General features: G+C 37.6%; 1 protein-coding gene across 8 annotated transcripts in view; it reads right to left on the bottom strand.

Moving 5' to 3' along the window:
* The window catches only part of DROSHA (drosha ribonuclease III), a 171025-nt gene that overhangs the window by 11931 nt on the left and 131891 nt on the right, over positions 1-27203 (bottom strand). For all 8 annotated transcript variants that reach the window (XM_077116892.1, XM_077116891.1, XM_077116893.1 and 5 more), the window contains 5 exons: positions 24367-24469; positions 22248-22318; positions 13016-13060; positions 10216-10373; positions 9082-9187 (listed from right to left, as the gene is read on the bottom strand). In XM_077116892.1, the coding sequence (XP_076973007.1) occupies positions 9082-9187; positions 10216-10373; positions 13016-13060; positions 22248-22318; positions 24367-24469 (483 nt within the window). The remainder of the gene's footprint in view (positions 1-9081; positions 9188-10215; positions 10374-13015; positions 13061-22247; positions 22319-24366; positions 24470-27203) is intronic.

The raw sequence follows: 27203 nt of genomic DNA on the forward strand, positions 1-27203 counted from the left end.
CTGATATTGCATCCTTGACAATAGATAAATAAGAAACAATATGTTCTTAATTTGTCTGACAATGATTCATGTAGCACAAACACAACTTGATCTTCATAAGCCATGCTTGCTGTTGAATTTCAGTCTATCACTCTTTGCTTGTCTCTGCTCCCTTCCTATTTCCCTTAATGCCATCTTTCCTTCAATAATATTGTTACATTAAAATTAATATCTAAAAAGGGGAAAAACTTAAAACCCTTGTATATAACTTTAATAGAAGACCCAACCAATAGAAAGCCACTTGCCTAATACCTTGTAATTATGGAATAATTAAGTTGGAAGGGCTATATCTTTTCTAGTTTAGATTTCAACATGGGGAGAGGGCATAGTTCTTAAAGTAGAGGCCATGGGGGAATAGGAGGGCTGTTTTGTGAATATGACTACGCTGAGCTAGTGGGGTCCTCTTTGAATATAGAATTTTAATGGGGAATAAAACTATTTAGGCTGCATATTTGCAGTGTTTGTTCCTGAGAACCAACAAGCCCATGAACACTTGGGCATGAACAAACCATGATAAATCACTAGTTACTGTGCCCTAGTGACCACCCGCCAGTGTCAGTGATGCTGTCTGACAGCAAAAGAGGAAAGCCATGAGGACAGGAAACAGAAATGCTTCCAGTTCTATTTAAGACAAACCCAGACAGGTCTTAAAGCAGCAGGGTGGCTGGAAAGTGAGATCTGTAGGTTCTTGCCAAAAACTCAGGCTGAACCAAAAGTCAGTGGGGGAGAAGGAAACCATAAATCATCCATGTTTTTAGACTCAGTTTAAATTTAGAAGATGAGTTGAAAAGAGATAAGACCTTGCTCTTTACCTAAGCAAGACAGACCAAATGGCATTTCTTTAAATGACAATTTTCTCCTTGACTTTTATTGAACTCTATTTCAGAACGAATCATGCTGTCTGCCAAAGAACAGGATTGGAAGAGACCAGCAAGGAAAAAAAAGAAACATCTGAAGTCATGGCAATTCAGAGTAACAGACGGTTTTTGAACCTGATTATATGCCAGGTCCTGGACTGAAAGCTGATGATCCCAAGATGACCAACATGTTGTGGTAGCCTTCTGAGAGCTGATAATCTCTTAAAAGCCTTACACAGACTGGCTGCAATGCATGTTTGCAGCTACAATGACAGCACAGAGACCACAGGTATAGAGAAGTAGGTGAGCCTCTTGATTCCAGTCTTCCAGAAAGGCCTCCTGGAGGAACTGTCCCCTGAGCAAACTGCAAAGACTTTTCAGTGGGTCATAACGCCTGACTGAAATATCAGAATCCTAAGATGCTTCTGATACAAGTGTCCAGCCTTCTTGCAAGATATAACTCAGATATATACATTTTTTAAAAATTCATGCAGGTAGATTCTGATGAATGTAGAATTGGAACTGAGAAAGAGTGAGACAGCTAGAGAGAGAAGAGTGGGGAAGAGTTTTTCAGGAATAGGGAGCATCTATGGCAAAACAAGGGTTGTGAGACAGCAAGGTGACCACTGGATGGCACTGAGGGAAAATTCGAGCAGAGTGAGAGACAGCTGACACCAGTGAGGAGAGCAGGTTCTCTGGGCATAGAAACTCTTACAGGCTGTGCAAAGAAGTCTGTATTTTATCCTCTAAGGGATGAGGAACCCCAAAATGTTTCAAATGGGAGCAGTGGCAAGACAATTTTTTTGTTTTAGGAACATCATTTTGGTGGATGGATCTGAATGGAGGAAGACATGAGCCTGCAGTTGTTGATGCTGTAAATTACTATATTAGAAAGAAGAAATATCTACTCATCTTTTTTTTGTTGTTATGATGTAGAAGTTTTTACTGGCTATCCTTTCCCCAAAGGGCACCCCCTATGTCTGCTGCTTTAATGCCTCAGAACTTTGGTGTCGCTGGTCTCAGATACCACTTTGCCATCCACAATGCTGCAAGTGGTGGTCTTGTGGGTGGTTTGCATGGAGTTGCTACTGTCCAGGGAGTCACAGAGACTGAGGTCCTCCCTGTTCTCTAGCAAGCGGAAGCAGGTGGTGATCACAGCCGCCAGCTTGACCTTGATGTTCAGCAGGGCCTCATTCTCTTAGGCCTGGCAGCTGCCCCTCTGCCCAGGTCTGTGACAGCTCTGACTCCAGGTGCAGCAGGACCCCACTGAGCTGCTCCATCTGAAGGGCATAGCGACTTCCCCTCCTGCAAGCTGTTCTCCAAGCTGGCCTTCAGATTTCTCATAGAGTCCAGGTCAATTTCCAAGGACTAGACAATACGTCTCATCTTTCTGTGTGTCATCTCAGCAGCTCCTATTTCAGCGGACTGAGAGGTGACCACTGTGGTGCTCTCTTCAATCTGTTGAGACCAGTACTTGTCCAGCTCCTCTCAGTTCTCCTGAGCCAACACATCATTCTGGGCCCAGATGTCTGTCATGGTCTTGCTGAGGTCCTGAGACTTGGGGACCTCCAAATTCAGCCCAGAGCTGATAATCTGGGCTTGTAGGCCCTTTAATTCCTCCTCATGGTTCTTCTTCATGAAGAGCAGCTCCTTCTGCAGAGGCTCAATCTCCGTCTCCAGCTGCAGCCAAGTGATGTTGAGGTCATCAATGACCTTGCAAGAACCCATGGATGTTGTTCTCCACAGACTGGTGCATAGCCAGGTCAGACTCGTACTTGACTACAAAGTCATCAGCAGCCAGTCAGGCATTGTTAATCCGCAGATGGATGCAGGTGTTGTCCATGGAATTTTCAAAGATCTGAGCCCTCAGTTCCTTGATGTTCTTCAGGTAGTGACACCAGTCCCTGACTCTCAGTCTCCACATTCCTCACTGCCCAGATAGGAGACCAGGTGGTCACTCAGGGCCTGCAGGGTCTCCTTCTCATTCTGAATGCCTGCCATTCCCACCAGACCTCTGGCCATCCTGCCATCCAGACCCCTGGCCCCCTAGCCACTTCAGGAGCTAGAGGAGCAGACATGGACATCTGGGCACCTGAGTACCACCGGCATCTGCATAGACATTGGCCATGCTGCTGGCAGCTGAACGGAGCCCAGGGATTGGTAGTTGATGGAGAAGTGGTGGAGTGGGTGGTGAAGCTCATGTCGTCTGGAAGGAAGGTGAGAGGCCAGGACTCAGGATATGGCTGCTATTTTTTAATTTTTAAATGAGATAGTTGTGAGAATACTTCACAAACACAACATTATGTTTGCTATAGCAGTAAAAACTAAAATATTTGGTGCCAAGCTGCTTGGATTTATAGTATGTTTCTACAAGTCTTGGCTGTGTGATTCTGTTTAAGTTACTACATCTTTCTGAGCCTCAGTTTCTTCATCTGTAAAACAGAGAAAGTAGAACCTACTTCATGTGGTTGCTACAACAATTAGAGTGAATGCATATACAATCTATAAACATAGTGAATGGCACAAAATAAACATGCCAGAAATATTAGCTGCTATTGCATCAACAGCAGAAGCAGCTTTTATTAAGCAAAATATGTTTGGTCTTCATTCATAGGGAAAGGGTACTAGAAAGTGCTAGGAACTCCTCTGGATTTATTTCCAATGCAAAATTTTTTGGATATCTGCCCACTCATTGTCTTCAAAGCTCTCCATTTTACCAAGTATTAACCTGTCCATAATATCACCTTATTTTAACACCTCCCCACGACACCCACTGTGCTGGTTTGAAATTGTTACGTACCCTAGAAAAGCCATGCCCTATTCTAATCCAATCTTGTCGGGACAGACCAATTGTTTAGGGTGGGACCTTTTGATCAGGCTGTCTCCATGGAGATGTGACCCACCCAACCATGGGTGGGATCTTTTTGATTAAGCTGTTTCCACTGAGATGTGACCCACCCAATTGTGGGTGGAACCTTTTGATTAGATGGAGATGTGTCTTCACCTATTCAAGGTGGGTTCCTTACTGGAGTCCTTTAAGAGAACCATTTTGGAAAAAGCTGAGAGCCAATACAGACAGAGATGGAAAAAGCTGAGCAGACACAGACAGAGATGTTTGAAGATGCAGAAAGAAAATGCCCTTGGGGAAGCTGTCTGAAACCAGAAGTCAAAGGACCAGTAGCTACCAGCCACATGCTTCCCAGCTGACAGAGGTGTTCCAGACAACATTGGCCTTTCTTGAGTTAAGGTATCTTTCTCTGGATGCCTTAGTTTGGACAATTTTGGGCTCAGAACTTTAAAGTTGTAACTGAATAAATCCTCTTTATAAAAGCCAACCCATTTCTGGTATACTGTATTCCAGCAGCATTAGCAAACTAAAACACGCCCCCCTGCAAAAAGAAAATGTTCAATTTGTTGTCACCAGAAAAAGTAAATGAAGCTGTAGTTAGGACTCTCTGTAAACCTGAAAAAAAATATTGCAGAATTAATGATGCAATATCAGGGACCAATATAAACATCCTAATTTTGAGTATCCAGGATGTTTTCTATTATCTCGGCATAGCAGTGTTTCACAATCAGTTTAAAGTTAAATTTCGATGAGAAAAGATGGATAGGCTTAAAACAGACAAACACATTGGCATCCTTCCTTCAATTTATCTTTTCACCCCGAGATTCCACAGAGGAAACCACAAATGTGAGAAATGAGCTACCAAAGAGGGTCATCTAGTGTATAGTAAGTAGACTCTAATTTATTATTTTGAAGAGTTTAATATAATAACATGGGGTGAAAGCAGAATACGTTATTAAAAGTGACAGTGATGTGCCACACAGATCTATTAGATTATACCAAGAATGTAGCCAGATGGCCCTACTTTCCATGATAATGAAAGAAAAGATACACAAACGCTCATAGGAGGAATTCACATCAAGTACAAAGAGCCAAATTATGTCAGTGAGGGAGAAACTCTCCTTCTTTTATTTATTTACCAAAACCGTATGAGAGCCTTTCATTTGCCAGCCACTGCTGGAATACAGTAATGAACAAAAACATGCTCTCATGGACCTTCTAGTCCAATAGAGTGGGTGAGCTAAAATAAGGGCCATTAAAGAAAAGAACAGAGAATTTTGACTGGGGCAGGAGGGTTGTCAGGGAAAGTATCCCCTGCATTCAGAATCATGCTAGAACTGACACTTAAAGGATGAGTAGGAGATAACCAGACAGACAAGAGTGAGGGCTAGAAACGGAAGAACAGCATGTCCAAAGGCCCCGTTGCGGGGGGGAGGAGGGGACCAGGGAGAGTACATCAGGCCAATGCGGAGGTGCAGAGGGTGGAGATGAAGGTATGATATAAGACTGGGCTGGTAGGCAGGACGAAACCACCACTCAGGGCCTTCAAAAGAACTCCAGTCACTATCTAAAGAACAAGAGTGTTAAGCTGGGAAATGATAATCATTCATGCAAAACCTATCTGCTGAACACTGATAGACCAGAAACTCTCCAAGGACCAGGGAATCAGGAATGAAGACAGCACACACAAAATACTTGCCTTGATTTTGTAAAATATGTAAACAAGTAAAATATACAGCATGTGCTAAAGAGACAAAGAAAGAAGAAAAGGGAGATGCGGTTGCAGGCAGGGAGAGGAAGGTTGGAGAGAAGGGGAAGAGGTTGCCTATTTAAGAAGGATGGGTTAAAGAAGGCCTCATTGATAAGGTAACATCTGAACACAGACCTGAAGGAGATGAGGAATTTGGACCAAGAGGAGTACTGCAGCCTGATGAAACAAGCAAAAAGGCCCCAAGGCAAGGGTTTGCTCAGTGTCCTACAAGACTCACAACTATACCAATGAGAAGAGCCCAGGTGTTAAAGTCAGAGACAACAGTGGCGAGCTAAATTAGAAAGGGTCTTGTAGATGACTATCAACGTAGTCTTTCACTCTAAGTGAGCCTTTGGAAAGTTTTGTGTAGAAGAAGGTTGTGATCTGACTTTCCTTTCAAAATGATTCCTCTAGCTGTTGTGGTGGTGGGGGTGGGAGGTGGTGATGGGTGGAGGGGTGTGTGGAACCAGTTGGAAAACTACAGTTGTAATTTAGAGGAGAGATTACAGTGGCTTGGACCAGGGTGATAACAGTGGACCTGGTAAGAAAACAGACAGATTTAGGATATATCTTGGAGGTAAAATCAACAGAATATGCTAGTGTTTGGGGGACTGGAGGGTGTATATAATATGAAAGAGAGGAGAAAAGGAAGACTCCAAGTTTTTTAACCTGAGAAACCAAAAGACTGGAATGACCCTTACTGATATAAAAAACTCTGAGAGAGAAGCAGGTTTGGGAGTGGGGGGCGGTATGTGTGTGAAAATTAATTTTGTTTTGGCCGTGTTAGGCTTGAGATGTAATTAGAAGTGCAAGTAAGGCTTTGAGGAGGCAGACAGAAAAACAGGACTTGAGTTCAGAAGAGAGGTACAGGTTAAAGACATCAATTAGGAAGTGGTATACAGATGGAATTCAAAGACAAGAGACAGAATGAGGTCACGTATGGAGCAGAAATTGGTAGAGAAGAGCAGCGGTCTAATGACAAAGAACTGGGGCACTCCAGTGTTAACAGGCTGGGACATAAAAAGGAACAACAAAGGGGACTGAAGATGAACTGCTAGTGTAGTCAGAGGAGATCTGTTTTGAAAAGACTGGGTATAAGGGATGATACAGGAAGACTAAGGCAGAAACTGCAAAAATAACTTTAAACATGCCTGAGACCAAAACCTAGGGGAAGAATACTGCAGCCTGATGAAATAGGGATCCCATTCCTTTTATGTTGCACTACCTTGTGCTTTGCAGAGACACAACCACACAACCACAGATTCTTATCCTTTGTAATTTAATAAACATCACCTCTTCTATTTCAAACCCATTCCTGTAATATTCTGATGGCCAGGCAGTGTTCCAGGTGACAGAAGTTGGTAGTTTAGAGAGAGGTGGGCAGAAGAGGATAAATTCAAGAGATACTTGAGCTGGGACTGGAACCCAGAAAAGGGATGAGACTGGAGAGATGAGTTTGTAGGTTAACTGCCTATAGAGCGAAACTGATGATTTCAGCAGATCTGTTGGTGCTGCTGATTACTACCAAAGCTTTCTGTGAATATAGTTAAAAAAAAACCACCTTTTCATAATTTTGTCATATGCTAACACCTTTCTAATAAACTAGTCAAAACCTCTCTAATTTTAAGAGCGAAAGACTGATAAACATTAACATTTGGAGTAAAACTATACTTATGGCATTAAAGTGATTTTGGGAAGAACACAGAACAGGAGTCTGTAGCATAGAAACAGTCCTGGTTATACCTTTAACTAGACCTTGGGCAGGACTCTTGTCTTTCTGAGTTTTGGTTTCATTATTTGTTCAACTGCAGAGAAGAAAGGGGAGGGTGTAGGGTGGAGGCTGCAGAATCAGGTAGTTAGCAGGAGGGAAACAGTAAACTTATTGATCTATAACATTCCATCTCCACAAGATCCTATAGTTCTTAATTGACTTTGTGGGAATATAGGGGTAAATGTGCACATTTTGGCCACGCATTTTCAAAGATGGCTCCTATATGACTTTTAAATGAATGAATTTCAAGCTACTTGGTTTGGTTCTCCATTTCCGAGACCAACCATTCTGACACCTATGAAATCTATTTGTTAAGGGAAGGGAGACTAAACAAGCATTTGTTGCTTCCCTAATGCAGTGTCATTTACCAGATATGAGTTTATTTACAGTAAATACTCATATTTTCTTAAGACTTTAACAGTCATTCAAGAAGAAACACTTTTCTGTCTATCCAAAGGTAATTTAATTTTAAATAGTAATCAAACTGTTAATCTAAAATCAAATTTAAAATAAGAGTACTGATAATCAACAGTTAATAGCTAACTGTTGATCAGTATTTACACCGGTATATGGTATGTAGAATTGAGTAAATATTTGTTGAGTAAATAAATGAAAGTACCATCCTTTGTTGGGCTAAGAAATTCTGACAAAAAGTTATTTCTAAACATAGTCAAATCATCATATTCCCCCTAATTTCAATATTTCTGTCTTACATAAACTATTATCAGTGAGACAGGATCCAATTTTATTCAAAGCAAAACACAAATAAAAATTGTAGAGATGCAAAGTATGACTTTCATCACTTGCTATAAGCATAAAAAAGAAGAATTAGTATATATTAACAAAATATCTTAAAGTACACTACTATTTTTCTTGGCCCAATAAAGTATTTGTCTTCTCAATGCTCAATTTTAGAGGAACTTCTCAAAGGTTATTCCTTGTGCCTTAGGAGAGAATATGAGTAGCTTCTAAATATGTTTTCTCTACCATTCCAGTTGTAATTCTGATTGGTTTCACAGAGTAAAAACTGTATGCAACAATAACAAAAAACAAGAAAACAAAACAAAAGTGGGAAGACTAGGGACCATTTCGCTTTCTTCAGAAATCAAACTTTGTCTCTGTAACTCCTTTCAACTCCACTATGTTCTAGCAAAATGGAGTCCCTACTGCCTTTCTGCCTTCTGAATGTTCATATTGTGCACTTGTTTCTGCAGTTTCACTATGTGGAATGCCCTTGCACAGAATTTCTCCCACTAACTCTCAATGGCTAAATCCTATCCATCTTTAAAATAGCCTAGCACAAACACCACCAAATCCATGAAGCCTTCTTTGAACTTCACAGTTAGAAGAAATCTTATCTTTTCTTAAACAGCACAAATGCAGCAATTCACCTGTTTCTTTATAAGATTTGATGTGTTCTATTTTGTATTCAGAGTTATTTCCTTACACTTTTTTATGATGTATATATTATATATATAGTATAATATTTGTAGTTGCTTATAATTTTAATCTCTTCTAATAGTTTTTAAACTTCTTTTAGAATAGACTTTTAGGATAGATTTAGTGTCAACTAATCTTTGTTCCACCCATGCTGACTAGTTCAATGTCTTCTGCAAAGTTATGTGATCATTCAGTGATGAGATTTTTATCACATGTTGCTTTGTGTACAATTTCCTCAGTGAAATGAACATATGATATGCTAAAGTCACTGAGGACTGAATCATCAATTATATAAATATACATTTGGCTCTTCTAATATTTTGCTCTCTATTATACACCAAACTTTACTGGAGGGAGTGAATTTATACAAACTTACAGTTAAGTGCCCTTCATGATGGTCTGGGAAATGAATGAATAAGTACTCTGTGGCTACCAGTTGCATTATGGAATCACCTAGGAATTCCATTCTCTGATTGTGACCTCTGAAAAAAGAAATGTCAAAGTGAAGAGATCAATAAACATTTGTGGATTTTTAAAAAAATCCAAAGTTTTTACAGACAGCATTTAAAAATGTCATAAGTCCATTTTGCTTTAAAGCACAAAATTGAATAAGATTCCTTATGTTCTCTCAACTGAGACAAGATCTGAGTCACTATAGGTCTCAAAGAATATTATTTAGGAGTTAAACAGCTGCCAAAATAAAGACTGGTTAATAGTGTCTGGTCAGAAGCTGGTCAAATTGAAAAATAAGGTATAATATAGACAAGAATAGCAGTCTCGGAAGAAACAAAGCAAAAAGGCCCAAGAATTTTCTTTACTAAATCTTTACTTCTCTATTGAAACAAATACTCCATTATTTGAATCTGGAATGCAGTTTAAGGATGCTAAAAAAAATATATTCATGATAAGAATTTTAAATCTTTACAGCAATATTTGGTTGAAGGGGTGGGGGAGAGAACAAGCAAAAAAAAATGGAATAACAAATAACTCACAAAGAAATAAAACTTTAGTTATTTTCCTATAGTTATTTCATTAACTCAATCTTCAAATCATTGATCTACAGCAGGTTTTGCAGGGCCAAATACAGGTCCTGGCCTTGTTTTCATAAATAAAATTTTAATGGAACACAGAGAGGCATACTCATTTAAAGCTATATTTATGGCTATTTTTGCACTACTGTGGCAGGGTTGAATTGTGACAGAGAGCACATAGCCCATAAGGCCTAAAATATTTAATACCTGTCCCTTTACAGAAAAAAAGTTATACTTCCCTCACACTTTTCCTATACATCACAAAGAAACAAGTCACATGAAAACAAGACTAAAACTATTGGATTGAAGCAGATCCCATGCTTCACACCAGTGTCTGGCTGCTCATCCATCTCACAATGCGACTTTCCTAGAACTACATTTGAAATCCCAATTCCTTTGAAGGGAATACATATAGCAAAGATTTGGGACTACCTCATCTAAATAGTCACACTGGGACTACAAGAGTACTTATAACTCACAGGGTCAGATGGTTAAATCCCACAGTTCTCAATGTGAATGCGCGTGCCAGAAGACGAACATGAGTAAAAATTACTCCAATTGCTTCTTCAAATTCAGTAAGTTTCTGTAGAACTGGAGAAGTTTCAATAAGTTGTCGATCAGTATTTGGTTCCTGCAGCTACAGGAAAAGAGAAATAAATAAAAATCATTTGCAGTTTCTGATTATCAAGAGTAATTATCAATTCTAGGATAAACAGTATTTAGTAAAATTCCTTCTCTCATAAGCAGAAATTTTTGAAATGCCAACAAAACAGACACTTTCTTCTCATCTCTTAAAATGACAAACAAACCTAATCTTTAAAGAAGGCTCAAATAATATTTTCCAACCCTCTATCAAATTTCAAGTCCAGGTACTACATACAAGTACTGTGAAAAATCCCAATCATTATACTAAATCTCCAAGGAAGATGCAAACTGAAGAACAGTTGGTAGAGAATATATATATATATATATATATATATATAATAAAGCAGTGTTTCTCAAATCTTAATGTTCATCAAGACACTTAAGAGGGCTTGTTCAACACAGATAGCTCAGCCCTATCTCCAAAGTTTTGAATTCATTATATCTGGAGTGGGGCTCAAGAATTTACCTTTCTAATAAGTTCCCAAGTGATGTGGATGCTGCTAGTCTGGGGATCATCTTCTGAGAAACACTGCATTAGAGTAACCTGATCATTGTGTGTCTTCTAAGGACTAAACTATTTTGGCGAATGAGCATCATTAATATTGGACTCAGCTTACAACTGCAGATTATTATACAAGTAGACAGGTGCTCCAAATAATAATGTCTGTGAAAACCGGCAGAGTGGTCGGCTTATCTGAATACCATAACTTCATGGAACTTTGAATAGGGAGTGAAATTTTGTTGGTTTGTACAGGAGGTATGATGCCCCAGTATATCCCAGAGTAATCTAGGCAGAAGATTAAAAAGTATTTGCAAAGCCCCCTTGAGGGACTAGGGAAAAAGTTGGAACTATTAAACTTTCCCACCTGGGGAAGACCTGATATTCTCACAAGCATTGGGATCTGGCAATTTGATGAGCCAGGCCCTTAATCCTGGTGCTTGCCCTTATAAAACTGCTTATGATTATGGCTAAGAGTCACCACCAGAGAATCTCTTTTGTTGCTCAAATGTGGCCTCTCCCACTAAGCCAACTCTGCAGGTAAACTCACTGCCCTCCCCCACTTTGTGTGACATGATCCCTGGGGATGAGCCCAACCCTGGCATCACAGGTTGGAGAAAGGCTTCTTGACCAAAAGGGGAAAGAGAAATAAAACAAAATAAAGTTTCAGTGGCTGAGAAATTTCTAATAAGAGTCGAGAAGTCATTCTGGAGGTTATTCTTATTGTATATTGATACACATATCCCTTTTCAGTTTTGGGGGTATTGAGTAGCTAGAGGGAAATACTTGAAACTGTTCAATCCAATAGCCTTGATTCCTGAAAATGATTGAATAACTACAGAAGTTTTAAGGTGTGATCACGTGACTGTGAAAACCCTATGGCTGGCACTCCCTTCATCCAGTGTATGGACAGATGACTATGGAAAGGGAAAAAAAAAAAAAAAAAAGAAAAGAAATAATTAACACTGGGAAGGGTGATATGGAATGTTTTGGGTGCTCTTTTTCACGTTATTTTTTTTCTATTTTGGAGTAACGAAAATGTTAAAAAATCAGTTGTGATAACAAATGCACAGCCATTTGATGTTACTGTAAACCACTGATTGTACAACTTGGATGATTACATGGTATGTGAATATATATCTCCATAAAACTGCATGAAAAAAATCAGCAGAGAACAATCATGAAAAGTATTAAAATTTACATTTTCAACAACTTTGGGAAATTCTACATTACTTTTTATTAATAAAATATTTTAGAGTAGGCCACATTGGCTCAGCAGGCAGAGTTCTCACCTGCCATGCTGGAGACCTGGGTTCGATTTCCTTGCCAAAAAAAAAAATTAAAGTATTCTTAACTGATACCATTTATTACTGTACGGCCTTTCATGAGAGAGTTCGGCCACAGTGATTACTCATTTATATTTATGTGTTTACATATGTATATACATATATGCACATGTATATTAACATATTCATGTATGTATGTGCACATATATACATACACAGATAGTTCTGTCTCCAAAGTAAAACAGAAAAAAAAGCAAAGATTATTAAGAATTTCTAAAACTGACTGGGGAAAAGGGTATCACCATGTGCAGAACTTTTAAACTCTCAAATCTTGAGTAAAAAGCCATCACACTATACTAAGTTTAAGTTCATAATACACAGATATATGTTTCAAGCAATCAGAGTAAAAGCCCTCAGTTTCTAAAATCCAAATTAGGTTACAATTTAGCATATTAATTTAGTATTTGTACTACTTTTTCAGTTAAATCCAGATTTGCCTGGGTATTATTTTCACTACAACAGCAGGAATATAGATATACAAGAGTCAAAATATAATGCTCTAAAAATCACGGCATAATTTCTTTTTGGCAAACAATCACACAAGTAGGTCTTTCCCCCTTGTGAGAGATGACAACCTCCAGTGCTCACCCCATCCCCAAACAGGCAAACAAAATGTACAGGTGAATTTTACTGTTGGTTCCAAGGATTCCCGGTACTGACACCACAGCTAAAACTTATAATGCCACTAAAGGAAATCAAAAGACAACAGGGGGAGGGAAAAAAAGACACCAAAGTAAAATGAATATCTAGCATTGTAAAGCTCACTGCAGACAGGAAGGTCTTACTTACTTGGAGTGGGTGGAGAGGATAATTGAGCCAGACTTCACGCAGGTCCTGGAAAATGAAGTGATACCTTAAATGCTTGAGGGAGCTATTTAACACACTCTAGAGTACTAAATACAATGTCATCATGTGAAATACTCAACTATTTCAGATGCTGACTCCACTTATTGCAAATTCAATAATGTTAGCAAACTAATTTTTTTTTAAGTATATTCACCACTCATACTGCCTTTAAGTGACTCTAATTAATCTTTTAAACTGGGGAGAAGAGCCACCTCTATACCCAAGAAGTCAAAGATCCTTCTAAAACTAAAAGTAACATATTTATTTAATCTAACAAGCTGCTGATTTAATTGCATTTTTTAGCTCACCATTCCCCAGAAATGTTCATCAGCTATGATTTTTCTAACTAAAATTCATTTTTAATATCCTTTATTTTAGGTATTAATTCATTACCGAATAAAGTCCTGTTTAAAGATGGAGTCGAAACACCTCTGTGCTGGTTTAAAGCTGTTATGTACCCCAGAAAAGCCATGTCCTTTTTCCTGATCCAATGTAGTGGGGCAGTCATGTTTTTTAAATCGATTCAATACTCTGGGGTGGAAACTTTGACTGGATTCTTTCCATGGAGATGTGACACACCACTTATGGATAGGACATTTGATTAAATGGAGATGTGACTTTGTCCATTCAAGGTGGGTCTTGATTAGTTTACTGGAGTCTTTAAAAGAGGAAACATTTTGTAGAAAGTTCAGAGCCAAAAGATACGCAGAGATCTGAAGATGCTTGGAGTGCCAACAGAGAGAGCAGATGCCTACACATGGATGTTTGCAGATGCAGAGCCCAGCAGATGTTTCCATGAACATTCCCATGAGATGCTAAGCAAGCCATAACCCAGAGCTGTGCCCCACAGGAGCTAAGCGAAGGCCCACAGATACTTAGAGAGGAAACTAGGCACCAGCAACTACAAGAAACAGAACTGGCAACAAGGACCAGCAGACACCAGCCACATGCCTTCCCATGTGACAGATATCAACTTTCTTGAGTCAGGGTATCTTTCTCTGGATGCCTTAGTTTAGATATTTTTATGGCTGTAGAACTTTAAACTTGTATTCTGTGACAGAGTTCTTTTGTACCTTAGTGTCAAATAAAATATACTGGAAAAAAATCCATATTAGGCTCCCCATTGCACCATTCATTAGCTCTGGACACTGGGCACTGATTAGGTGATTCATTCATGCAAGATACTTTTACTGAATCCTACTATGTATCAGGTTATTAAGATGAATTAAACAGTATCCCTAACCTCAAAGGCATCAGTTTTGTGGACCAGAATGAAGGTCAGTTCTAAAACAGCAATACTATTTAAGGGCTAAGAAAATTCTGCCTGGGGGTGTGAGATAAAGCTTCAAAGAAGAAGTGACTCTAGACATATCCTTAAGAATAAGAAGAAACTTGCAAAATAACAGATAGAGAGAATAAAAAACAGGGACCATATCATACAAATAATATGTCTCAAAGTACAGTGAAAACTATTAAATGCTATGGTATATAGGTAGTTTAAATTTTGGTAGGTGGCAAAGAAATCAAAGAATAATTTTAAGCTAGAAGGTTGTAATTAAATTTGAGCATTAGAAAGAAGACAACACTAAATACAGTATGAACAATGGGTGAGAGAAGAGGTTTCAAAGCAATAGGATAGCCAAGACTGAACCAATTCAAGGGATATTTGGGATGAAAGTGATAGGATTTTGCAACTGAACAGAAGTGGGGAGAAGAAAGATTAGGGCCTAAAAAAGGCCCCTAAAGTTTCCAGTTTAGAAAATAAAAATAAAGGAGGAGAGACACTTCCAGGAAGATGGTGGAGTGGGGTGGATTGAATTCACCCTTGCTCCATATGATAAGATAGGCAGGGGAGGAGAGAGAATGACCAGAACTGTGGTCCAGGAGGATGAGTAACTGAAGAGGGTTTTCAGGATGTTTTGAGGAGGAGAAAGGCCAGGAGGATTGGAAAGGAGAGAGCAGGGTGGGTCGGATCAGTGGGGATCCCCGTGGGGGTGGGCAGCGGCACATGGGGAGGTATGTATCAAAAGGAACTGACCTCCCTCTGCTCCAGCCGGCCCCACTGCTGGCTGGGGAGGCCTCCCTGCGCAGAGCCATAATTGGCAGTGCCCACAGACTCGGAGGAAGGACTGGCTGACTGCATCAAGGAGTAGTCATGAAACAAGAAGCCTGGAGAGAAAGCTAGCAGACGTCGCCACGTTTGCCATGTACCTTTCCAGTTGAGAACTTCACTGGCCTTTCTTGAGTGAAGGTAACCTCTTGTTGGTGCCTTAATTTGGATACTTTCATAGACTTGCTTTAATTTCTACATTTTTCATGGCCTTAGAACTGTAAACTTGCAACTTAATAAATTCCCCCTTTTAAAAGCCATTCTGGGGCACGCTACAGTGGCTCAGCAGGCAGAATTATCGCCTGCCATGCCAGAGATCCAGGTTCAATTGTTGGTGCATGCCCATGCAAAAAAAAAAAAAAAAAAAAAGCCATTCTGTTTCTGGTATATCATATTGTGGCAGCTAGCAAAGTAGAACAAGGGAGGTCATTACCACGGATCCTGAAGAAATTTAAAAAATCATTAGAGAATCCTATGAACAGTTACATGCCAACAAACTAGACAACGCAGATGAAATGGACAAATTCCTGGAAACACATGAACTACCTACACTGACTCTAGAAGAAATAGATCTCAACAAACTAATTACAAACAAAGAGATTCAGTCAACAAATATCATCCCACAAAGAAAAGCCCAGGACCAGAAGGCTTCACAGGGAAATTTTATCACACATTCCAAAAAGAATACCAATCTTGCTCAAACTTATCCAAAAAAATTGAGAAAAAAGGAACCCTATCTAACTCATTTCATGAAGCTAAAATTACTCTAATACCAAAACCAGACAAAGACGCTACAAGAAAGGAAAATACAGACCGATCTCTCTAATGAATATAGATGCAAAAATTTTTTTTTTTTTTTTTTTTTTTTTTTTTTTTTTAAAGGAAAGACAGAGAGAAGGAAGGAAGGATAGAAGGAAGGAAGAGAGGAAGAAAGGGAAACATCTTTTAAACATTTTCTTGTTTTATTGTATTTTGTTTCTCCGTTTTCGTTACATGGGCTGGGGCCGGGAATCGAACCGAGGTCCTCCGGCATAGCAGGCAAGCACTTTGCCCGCTGAGCCACCGCGGCCCGCCCAGATGCAAAAATTTTTAACAAAATACTAACAAATCAAATCCAACACCACATTAAAAGAACTATACACCACAATCAAGGCGGTTTATGCCGTGAATGCAAGGGTAGTTCAACACAAGAAAATCAATCATGTAATACAGTACATTAACAGATCAAAAGGGAAAAAGATCACATGATTATATCAACTGATGCTGAAAAGAACAAAATTCTGCATCTTTTCCTGGTAAAAAGTGGTAAGAATCTAAGGAAGCTTTATCAATATCATAAAGGGCATATATGAAAAATACAAAGGCAGCATCACATTCAACAGTAAGAGACTGAAAGCATTCTCCCTAAGATGAGGAAAGAGACAAGGATGCCCACTGTTATCACTATTATTCAACATTGTATTAGAATTCCTAGCTGGAGCCATTAGACAGGAGAAAGAAATAAAAAGCATACAAATCAGAAAAGAAGTAAAACTTTCACTATTTGCAGATGGCATGATACTTTACCTAAAAAACCCTGAGAAATCTATAGCAAAGCTACCTGAGCTAATAAACAAATTCAGCAAAGTGGTGGGATACAAGATTAATCTACAAAGGTCAGTAATGCTTCTATACACAAGCAATGAGGAGACAATTAAGGAAAAAATTCCATGCAAAACAGTGATCAAAAGAATCAGATATCTAGGAATAAGCCTAACCAAGATGTCAAGGACTTGTACACGGAAAAGTACAAAACATTGTTAAAAAAAAAATAAAAAATGACCTAAATAGACCGAAAGGCATTCCATGCTCATGAGTAGGAAGGTTCAATGTCATTAAGATGTCAATGCCACCCTAATTGATCTACAGATTCAATGCAATATAAATCAAAATCCCAACAACCTACTTTGAAAACTTGGTAAAACTAGTTATCAAATATATCTGAAAGGAAAAGAAACCCCAAATAGCTAAAAATATTCTAAAAAGGAAGAGCAAAGTGGGAGGACCATCACTTCTAGACTTTGAAGCTTACTATAAAGTCACAGTGGTGAAAACAGCATGTAACTGGCACAAAGGTAGAAGTTATCGAACAGTGGAATTGAATTGAGAGTACAGAGATAGACCACCAAATCTATGGACAATTGATCTTCAATAAGGCCCCTTCAATAATGCCCAAATCCACTGAACCGGGACAGAATAGTCTTTTCAATAAATGGGCATGGAAGAATTGGATATCAGTAGCTAAAAGAATGAAAGAGGACCCCAAACTTACACCCTAAACAAAAACTAATACAAAATGGAGTAAAGAGCCTGTACCATAAAACTTTGAGAAGAAAATGCAAGGAAATATCTTCAAGATCTAATAATAGGAGGTAGCTTAAACTTTACAACTAAAGCACAAGCAGCAAAAGAAAAAATAGACTAATGGGAACTCCTTAAGATCAAGAGCTTCTGTGCCTCAAAGGACTTTGTCAAATAGGTGAAGTGGCAGCTGGTTCAATGGTAGAAAATATTTGGAAACCATGTATCAAATAAAGGCTTAATTATCCTGTGTATATAAAGAAATTTTACAGCTCAACAACAAAAGGACAAACAATCCAATTATAAAATGGACAGAAGATATGAACACACTTTTCTAAAGAGCAAATATTTATAGCTAAAAAGCACATGAAGAGATGCTCATTTTCTGGGGACAACCAAATCAACAGGCCAAGACCTCAATCCTGGGGTTTGTTCATATGAAACTTATCTCCACAAAGGATAGGCTAAGCCTACTTAAAATTAGGCTTAAGAGAGTCACCCTCAGAGAAGCTCTTTTGTTGCTCAGATGTGGCCTCTTTCTCTTTTAGCCAACACAGCAAGCAAACTCACTGCCCTCCCCCTCTACATGGGACATGTCTCCCAGGGGTGTAAACCTCCCTGGCAACATGGGTCAGAAATCCTAGAATGAGCAGGGACTCAGCATCAAGGGATTGAGAAAACCTTCTTGACCAAAAACAGGAAGAGAGAAATGAGACAAAATAAAGTGTCAGTGTCTGAGAGATTTCAAACAGAGTCGAGAGGTTATCCTGGAGATTATTCTTATGCATTACATAGATATCCCCTTTTTAGTTTAAGGTGTATTAGAGTGGCTTAGAGGGAAGTGCCTGAAACTCTTGAAGCTGTGTTCCAATAGCCATGTTTCTTGAAGATGACTGTATAATGATATAACTTTTGCAGTGTGACTGTGTGCTTGTGAAAACCTTGTGTCTGATGCTCCTTTTATCTATGGTATGGACAGATGAGTAAAAAAATAAATAATGGGTGATCAAATGTTAAAATAAATTGAGTAGATTGAAATACTATTCATCAAGTGAAAGGGAGTGGTAAGGGGCATAGAAAAAATAGGAAGAACAAAGGTTAAAATATATTGAGTAGGTGGAAATACTGATGGTCAATGAGAGGGAGGAGTACGGGGAATGGTATATATGAGTTTTTTCTTTTTCTGGAATGATAATGATCATGGTGATGAATATACAGCTATGTGATGATATAGTGAGCCACTGACTGTACACCATGCATGGAATGTTTGTATGTTAAGAATGTATGTGCTTGAAAAAAAAAAAAAGAAGAAAAAAAACCTAAAAAAAAATTTGTGTTTGCATGTTTTTGTCAATAAAAATATTTTTTAAAAAAAGAGATGCTCATTTTCATTAGCCACAAGGGAAATGCAAATCAAGACAACAAAGAGGTATCACCTCACACCTATAAGAACGGCTGCTATTAAACAAACAGAAAACTACAAATGCTGGAGAGGATGTGGAGAAATTGGAACTCTTATTCATTACTGGTGGGAATATAAAATGATGCAGCTGCTGTGGAAGACAGTTTGGCAATTCCTTGGAAAACTAAATATTGAGTTGCCCTATGATCTGCAATACCAATACTCGATATATACCCAGAAGAGTTGAAAGCAGTGATACAGACTTTTGTATCCCAATATTCATAGCGGAACTATTCACAATTGCCAAAAGATGGAAACAACTCAATTGCCCATCAACAGACAGGTGGATAAACAAAATGTGGTATACACATACCATGGAATTTTATGCAGCAAGACAAAATGAGATTCCAAAGCATATGACAATGTGGAAGAACCCTGAAGACATAATGTGAGTGAAATAAATCAAGACACAAAAGGACAGATACTGCATGATTCCACTATTATGGCTCTGGTAAAGACCAATGAAAACTCTAAAACTGAGAGTGCTGTTGACTGTACAACCAAGTGTGGATACTGTAGGACATGGTTTGTCTATTTTGGACATTACCCATGATGCTCCATAGATGGAAGGAGCCGAAGGGTACAGTGACTATGAAGCAGAATGGCAAACTGTGATACATTTATATGATGGAATATGGCTACAAAAAGGAAGGGTGCTGAGAAGCATAGAATGAACTGAATGAACCTTGGGGACACTGTGTTGTGCAAAATAGCCAGAAACAAAAGAACAAATATGCTAAGGTCTCTTTCAGAAAATACTTGAAGGAAGGTTGGAGCCTAGATTGTAAACCCTTGTAGCAGCTACATTTAGTCTCAATGTACTTCTGGATGCTGAGTTGCTGAGTTGTGTATGGGTCTGGAGAATTCTAGAGAAAGGTCTAGATCAGGTATACCTGGAGTGTAGTTGCATAGAGAGATGTATAAAGAATAAAAAGAGGAAAGTATCACATAACAATACTCCTCTATCTTTCTAAGAAGGCTACTGGAATGATCAAAATGAAACAATGGATACATAAATGTACTGATACTAAGTAAACCACGAAGGGTTATACATAGACTTAAAAATACTGAAAGAGCAAAAACTGTCTGAGACTGAAAGGGTAAGAATCAGTTCAGACTGAAAAAGAAAAATGCAGCCCTGCTGTTAATCTGGCTGAGAAGACAGATACAAAAAAAGCCAGCTGCAAAGTTAACAGGAAACAATGTTTCTCTCAAGATCCTGTACAGCTGTAAAATGCTATAATGACCCCTTCTCTGAGCCATTACTGCTTTCTTCCAGTGTTCCCCCTTGACCTGCTTTGTAATTTCTCACCTGCTAAATAAAGATTTACTGGGGATACTCTATTGCCAAAATGCCCTCCCTTCATGACAGCACCCAATTCCAAATTAATCCCTTGCTTCTTCTAATCTGGCTTCAGAAAAGGCAACCAACCAAAAATTAATCCCTGCTCCCCCTAGCCCCTCCTCAGAATCATTCAGCAGGAACCCAGGTCTTATACAAAGACCCCTCCCATCTCCCTCTTCTTAGTGCCCTCCCTCATTGCATGGAGTCAATAAATCTAACTACAGGCTTGTTCCTGACTGTCTTTGGCTGATCAGGCTTATACAACACTCAAAAAAGTACAATGGTTCACCACTATCTCTCGCATACCACAACTAACAGATGTAAACTAATATGGAGATAGATATCAAATGAGTTACAATGTCTAAGTTTTTGTACTTGAAAATACTGATGTGGAAAGACTATATATTACTGAGCCCAACAGTTTCTTAAAAGATTCTAAAACGAAATCTGAATCTCAACTACCCCATTTATGAGATAATGTTCAGAGTCTTCTTTTTATTTATTCATTTATTCATTTCATTGTTTCAATAAATATTAATGCACCAAATACCAGAAATATAAAATAATCTTGCTAAGTAAATGGGGGTGGGGGTGGAGAGCAGATTAAAGAGAGAAAACAATCTAAAAAAGTTCTCATGCAATTTAGAACACAATATGTAAAACTGTATGTAACTTAGGAAATGACAACACAGAGTGGATGAGGGTGCTGTGCATAAGACAGAAGAAGGGGGCAGCAAATTAGGTGAGAGTGGGAAAAAAAAAAGCTTGGAGGGTGAGAGATGGACACAAGTGAGACCGGAGGGATGAAGCCCTGTAAAGAGGTTGCTAGAACTCCCAATAAGAGATCAAGGCCAAGACAAAGATATTTCAAGACTTGAGACTAAGTCTAAAACACATACCATCTGCTATAAATTCAAACAGTTTATATGTATAGGACAAAATGAGGGACATGGCATATCTATAGATAATTTTCCCATCAGAAGGAAGCTCACACACACAAATCAGATATCTATAAAAATAAATAAAATTCCCAAATCCCCAGATATGAACATCATCTGTGTCACATTTTCAAAATTACTGATTCTTTTACCTTTTTAAAAATAGCCTAAGTAATCCAGTAATAACATCTGACAGCCACTTAAGCTGAAGGTTTCACAAAGGCTTAAAACACTGGCTTCTCATGTTCTTTATTGCTCCACGAGGGCTATTTCATTCAATTATAATGACATTTCAATTTGGAATACAGAAGTTGCCTCTCTCTTTAAATGTTAAATTGACTTGTTTTGGTGCAAAAAGAAAGCATCGAGTGTGCTTTATTACACATAGGATTAAAAAGGTATCTCCAGAAACATTAATAGTTTTAGTAACAATAGAAACTATTTTAGAATGTAACATTTCTTTTCTTCAACCATAATTTGCTTAAAAAAAAAAGTACTTCCATACTTTTTATTCATAGCCCTCAGGCACTCCCTATGAACTAACTTTCTAAAATAAATATACATTTATCCAGCATATATAATTTGCATAAAAATAAATCAATAAACAGAAAAGCCAAAGGGCTATAACTTCAATAAAGCCTGCATGGGGTAAGTACCTGATGATTATAAAATATAAAATCATAATTAACTTGAAGATACTTCAAAATGAAGCAAAATCTTTTTATAGTCATATTTGTATTTAATTCACAAGTGGCCATAAGGATAGTGTTCCAAATAGAAGGAAAAAACACTCCTACTGTAAATATCCACAGAGCTTTCGAATCTCCAACAGTTAAGTTATTTTTAATGTACTCGAAACCTACCATCTAAATGGATATTTAGTTTCTCCCCCACTCTCTCCAAAAAACAAAGACCAGTTGAAACAAAATCTTCTGTAATGATATATAACTGAGAGAAATCAAATGATTCAAGATAAATACCGGATCATTAAAAAGCAAGCGTCCAAATAACTGTTTGGCTTCCTCCAGGCTTCCCTCCAAGTAAACAGCCCCTAGATAAAAGGAAAAGTATGCCAAAAGGAAGGATGCATTAATATTCAGAGAAAATTACATAGTTCTATAAAAAGCAAAAAGGCAAACCAAAACCTACTTACAGAAAAAAACTAACAAATGAGAAGCAAGTTTTTAAAGGCAATGCTTTCCCTCTGAGCTGTATTTTGTGCTATAAATTAGACTGAAATACAAAATTCAATCTACCAAAATATAAATCTAATATAAATAAAAGCAGCCAAATATGAACTATCATGAAGACTATGGGTATGAACCTTGTTAAGGAACAAATAAGATTTGACTTTATGAAAAATACTATGCTTTATTTTCTCTTTATGTTTTCAGACCAAATACATACAGGCATCTAAAGAAAAAAACCCTGAAAGACAAAGCTTCTGCAAATGAAAATCAGGGTAAACTTTACCTTGAATTTGAAATAATGATACATGTGGACACATTTAGCTTTAATCAAAACTAGTACTCTAGTAACATTTTAACTGGAAATCAAAACTCACCTCTATAGTAGGGTAGTCATATTTTCTTGAAGGCATATTTTTATACCTCTCTTTAGAAGATAATTTTTCATGTAAAACTAAGAAACTGGAGTTATTAGAGCTTTTGATGACTAAATACAGGTATTATTCACCACTGGTTATAGTAGAAATAATAAAATAGTAATAATTGAAGTAGTAGCAACTGTGATGAGGGCCATTTATGCCCCAGGAACCATGCAAAGCATTTTCACATTGTTATGTGCCCTTTATGGACATTACAGTAAAAGGGTATTAGAAAAGACTTAAAGGATTTGGGCTGTGTTAGGTGATTTGGGGAAAGGCTTAAGGAAGTAGAACTTAGTTCTGAATTGGATACTGCCATGACTGAATATTAAAATCTTTATAACAACTCTGTGAGGTAGGTGATCCTATCTCCATCTCACAGAAGGAGAAATTGAGGCTTCAAGAGATTAAATCTCTTGCCAAAGACAGAGCTGATAAATTAATAAAACTGGGAACTGAATCATGTCTGCCTGGCTCTGGCCAACCATAACAATACCCGTCAAAAACATTATGTGTACAAAGCACAGTAATTCCATATGACAAATTCTCTGAAATTGGAGAATAGATAAAGCTGTGAAAAGACTGTAGATAATTATTGAACATTCTCTTACTGTATCATTAATATAAAACTCAATGGGGGGCGGGCCACGGTGGCTCAGCAGGCAAGGATGCTTGCCTGCCATTGCAGAGGACCCAGGTTCGATTCCTGGTGCCTGCCCATGTGGAAAAAAAAAAAAAAAAAACTCAATGGGGCAGTTTTATTTCCATTTTCAAAGGAAGAAAGCAAAAATGATAAGTACTAAGCCCTTTGTAAAATAAAATGTATTTAGTCATTTACCTAAATAAATCAAGAAATTGTCACTCCAGTCTAATATTTCATTTTAAAACATATTTACGATCACGAGCTAATTAACTCCTCATAACTTTCCTCTATCAATAGCTAATGGTATTCTGATTACAGTGAAAGAAGAAATCGAAAAGTTAAGTACTCTGCCCAAATGAGAAGTAAAGCGTCTGCATCTTTCTTGCTTCAAGTGAATAAATAACAGTCACAGAGACTCAGGCCCTAGGATTTTAAAAATATGGTTTTCAACATGTTTAAATCAGATAATCCTGCAAATAGTTTAAAATGTAATAAAAAAACAATATCAGGGCCTGACCAGCCTCCTAATCTCTGTTCATGTACATGATACTGAATTGAATCCGGAAAGTAATCCATCTCCACATCAATGCAATTCAACTCAGTAATTATTTACTAAGCATCCACATGACATCAGACACCATTTCAAGTGCCAGGAAAGCAAAGAAGAGCAAGTAGGATCACTGCTCTAGAGGAACTAAAATAACTATAATAGAATGTGATAGATATTACACTTGGTGCTTCATATACTTTGGAAATAAATAATTCTGCCCCAATTCTCAACACTGAATTTTATGTGCTCTCCAAACATTTTAAGACATCCAAGAAACTAAATGATAAAAAGAAAAGTTACCTATTAATGCTTCAAAACAATTAGCCATTGCATGTCGCAGGTCTGATTCTCTACAAAGGTCAGGCCCATGAGCATAAAGCATAAATCGATCCAGTTCAAGTTTCTATAAAATTCAAAATAAGAAAAAGAAAGCATTTGACAAAGTCATAACTATAATAATTCAACATTTGCTGAGGGTAAAGGTTGTTGTAAATATAATTAGTATATTAGGAGAGTTCAATCCTACCATTCATTAAGAGCCCTGAATATATACTTCAGCTCTGACTACCTCTGATTCTTTCCCAAGCAAGTGATTTTAAACTCTTACAGTTCAAGGAGGGTTCAGAACTGATCAGAACAGAGCTGTCCAATTCCCAGTTCAGAGTATGTGCTAGGCCAGGCAAGAATAAGACTCTGCTACAAGACCATGGGCTCTCTGCATTCACTTAATACAGCTAGGGTGCCACAAACCAAATTCAAAGCTCAGGAAGTCATTTTTACCCCTTTGATTCCGGATTTATGTGGTACTGGTGATGACTGTACCACACAGCACAGATTTTTATGCAGTATAATAAACCGGGTCTCTCAGAAGCCTTCAAAATGCCTGACTACCTTTCAGTCTTTTTTTTTTTTTTTTAATTTGGTAAGAGTTTCTGGGCCCCTGAATCTTTGTACTTGTATCCCTGTTTGGAGACTTCCATATTCATCTCTCTGAAGGCTCAATGAGACCTTCTTTTCAGCAATGTGTAAAGCTTATCGTAAGGGTTCTGGGAATACTGTGTAAAACGAACTGTGTTTAAAATTCGTTTTACACAGTGTAAAACGAATACTGTGTAAAACGAATTTGGCCTCATAAAAGCTTAAAGCCTAATTTGTTGTCCAGCTCTAGAAACTGTATAGGAGCCATGAATATATCTGAGAATGCTAACTTTATCTCTCACTTCATTTTACTGTCTTACCCATATTCTCTCTTTGTCCTGATTTCTTTAGCTGCTTTTATCTTATCCTATTATAATATAATATTCAAATCAATTCAGGGCTTTTTAAAACCAGACACAGTATGAATAATTATTATAATATTCCTAAGATTGAAGAAATGATAAATCATAATCCTTTCCATAAAAGGTGAAATATTATCACTCTATAGTTTCTAATATGTTTAAATCTGTTTTCATTGCCATGTAATCCAATTCAATAAACACTTACTAAGCAATAACACACCATGTAATAATGGAACAAGTTACAAGTCAATGAACAACCTAGGACAATATAGGTCTCATAAGTCCTCAGATAAAAGACACTCAGATTTTGGGTATCTTGTTCTGTATGTTAAATGCTCTCATTCATTTATATTGGAAAAAGGGACACTAAAAATAAAACATATCTGCTTATCAGTATTTTGTTCTGCTAGGAATTTATGAGCCCAATACACTGAAATGAAAGTTTTCACTATCACAAATGCACAGAAGAAACACCTCTTTTTAAAAAATTGATTCCAAAGTACAAGAATTTATACCAGAATATGTAAATGACATTTGTTTTGTACAACTTCATTGAAAAATCCAATGGTTTGCTACCTCTGGAGCCCTACTTGAGAGTGGATTGCAAGCCATATTATATACTATAAAAAACTATTTTAGAATGGTGCGAATTTTCCAACTTCTCCTACTACCTAGTCTATATTCTTACATAGGCATTAGTGGAACTTTAAAAAGGAGAAAGTTTTCTTTCATTAGAATTCTCAAAGGTCAACAATGCCCCATAAATTTCCCCCAGGCCTGGATAGTTAAGAACTATCTTAAGTATCTTAGGATAGAAGAAAGGCAAGACCTTTCTGGCTGGAGCAGATAGGTGATTAAGTGCTGTGAGAATCGATGTCAAGGCTTAGGATGGAGGAAGATCACATAGAAACCCTGCATGTAGAAGCTGCCTGCCACTGTCATTACTCATAGCTCTGTACAGCACCCAGTAGGCTATGTAAGAGCTTCTGTTTTCATGCTATGGCAATTTCTCACGCTTTGTCACTATCTCCTCTATAATTATTTGAAGAATAATTATGCAATTCCATTATATCCTAAACTGAAAAGGAGACAATGTTTTGTGTGGTGTGTGAAGAAGCATGATCTACATACTAACATAAATTTCTAGAGGACATTATATGAAATATCAGGGAGCATCTTAATAATTAAATTGGCAAACAATGAAGCAGCTTTACACAGAGTTATGGAATTTTATTCACATAAGGCTGCCAACATCGAGTTAGTATACCTGTTGCCTACAGTTTTTCATTAAGACATCACTATTTTGTCAAATGCCATCGAAGTCTACCACCGTAACTATGACGTTGATGATATGACATAAATTAAAACATTCTAACTTAAAATTTACAAGCTAAAATTAACTGCATTTTGTATATAATTAATGTGTTGACAAGATCAAATTAAGAATCCAGTCAAAAAACTAGGATGAGTTTATCTACTCTTCCCTATCAAAATGATAAGAAAAAATAGAAACTGCATTAGGCAAAAATCAAGGAAAACTCACAAAAGCAATTTTCCAGTGATCTTCGGTGTTTGGGTATTTAAAAGTCACAATTATATCTACTATTGAACAAACCAACAGTCTATAAAATGTAATGACATCGTGAGAACAGTGGTAGCAGCAATAAAAATAATTAGTTCTTATTAATTTATTAACATCTTTGTATTATTACTATGAACAGGTACTGTGCCAAGCACTTTATAAGATGAATCATTAAAACCCAAATTACAATCTCATTTAACCCTCATAAACATCCTCTGTGGTAGGTGCAAATGCAATCTCCATTTTATAGATTAGGAAACAAAGAGTCTTAGAGA

This window comes from Tamandua tetradactyla, chromosome 9 (genome assembly GCF_023851605.1).
Source record: "Tamandua tetradactyla isolate mTamTet1 chromosome 9, mTamTet1.pri, whole genome shotgun sequence".
Taxonomy (NCBI): domain Eukaryota; kingdom Metazoa; phylum Chordata; class Mammalia; order Pilosa; family Myrmecophagidae; genus Tamandua; species Tamandua tetradactyla.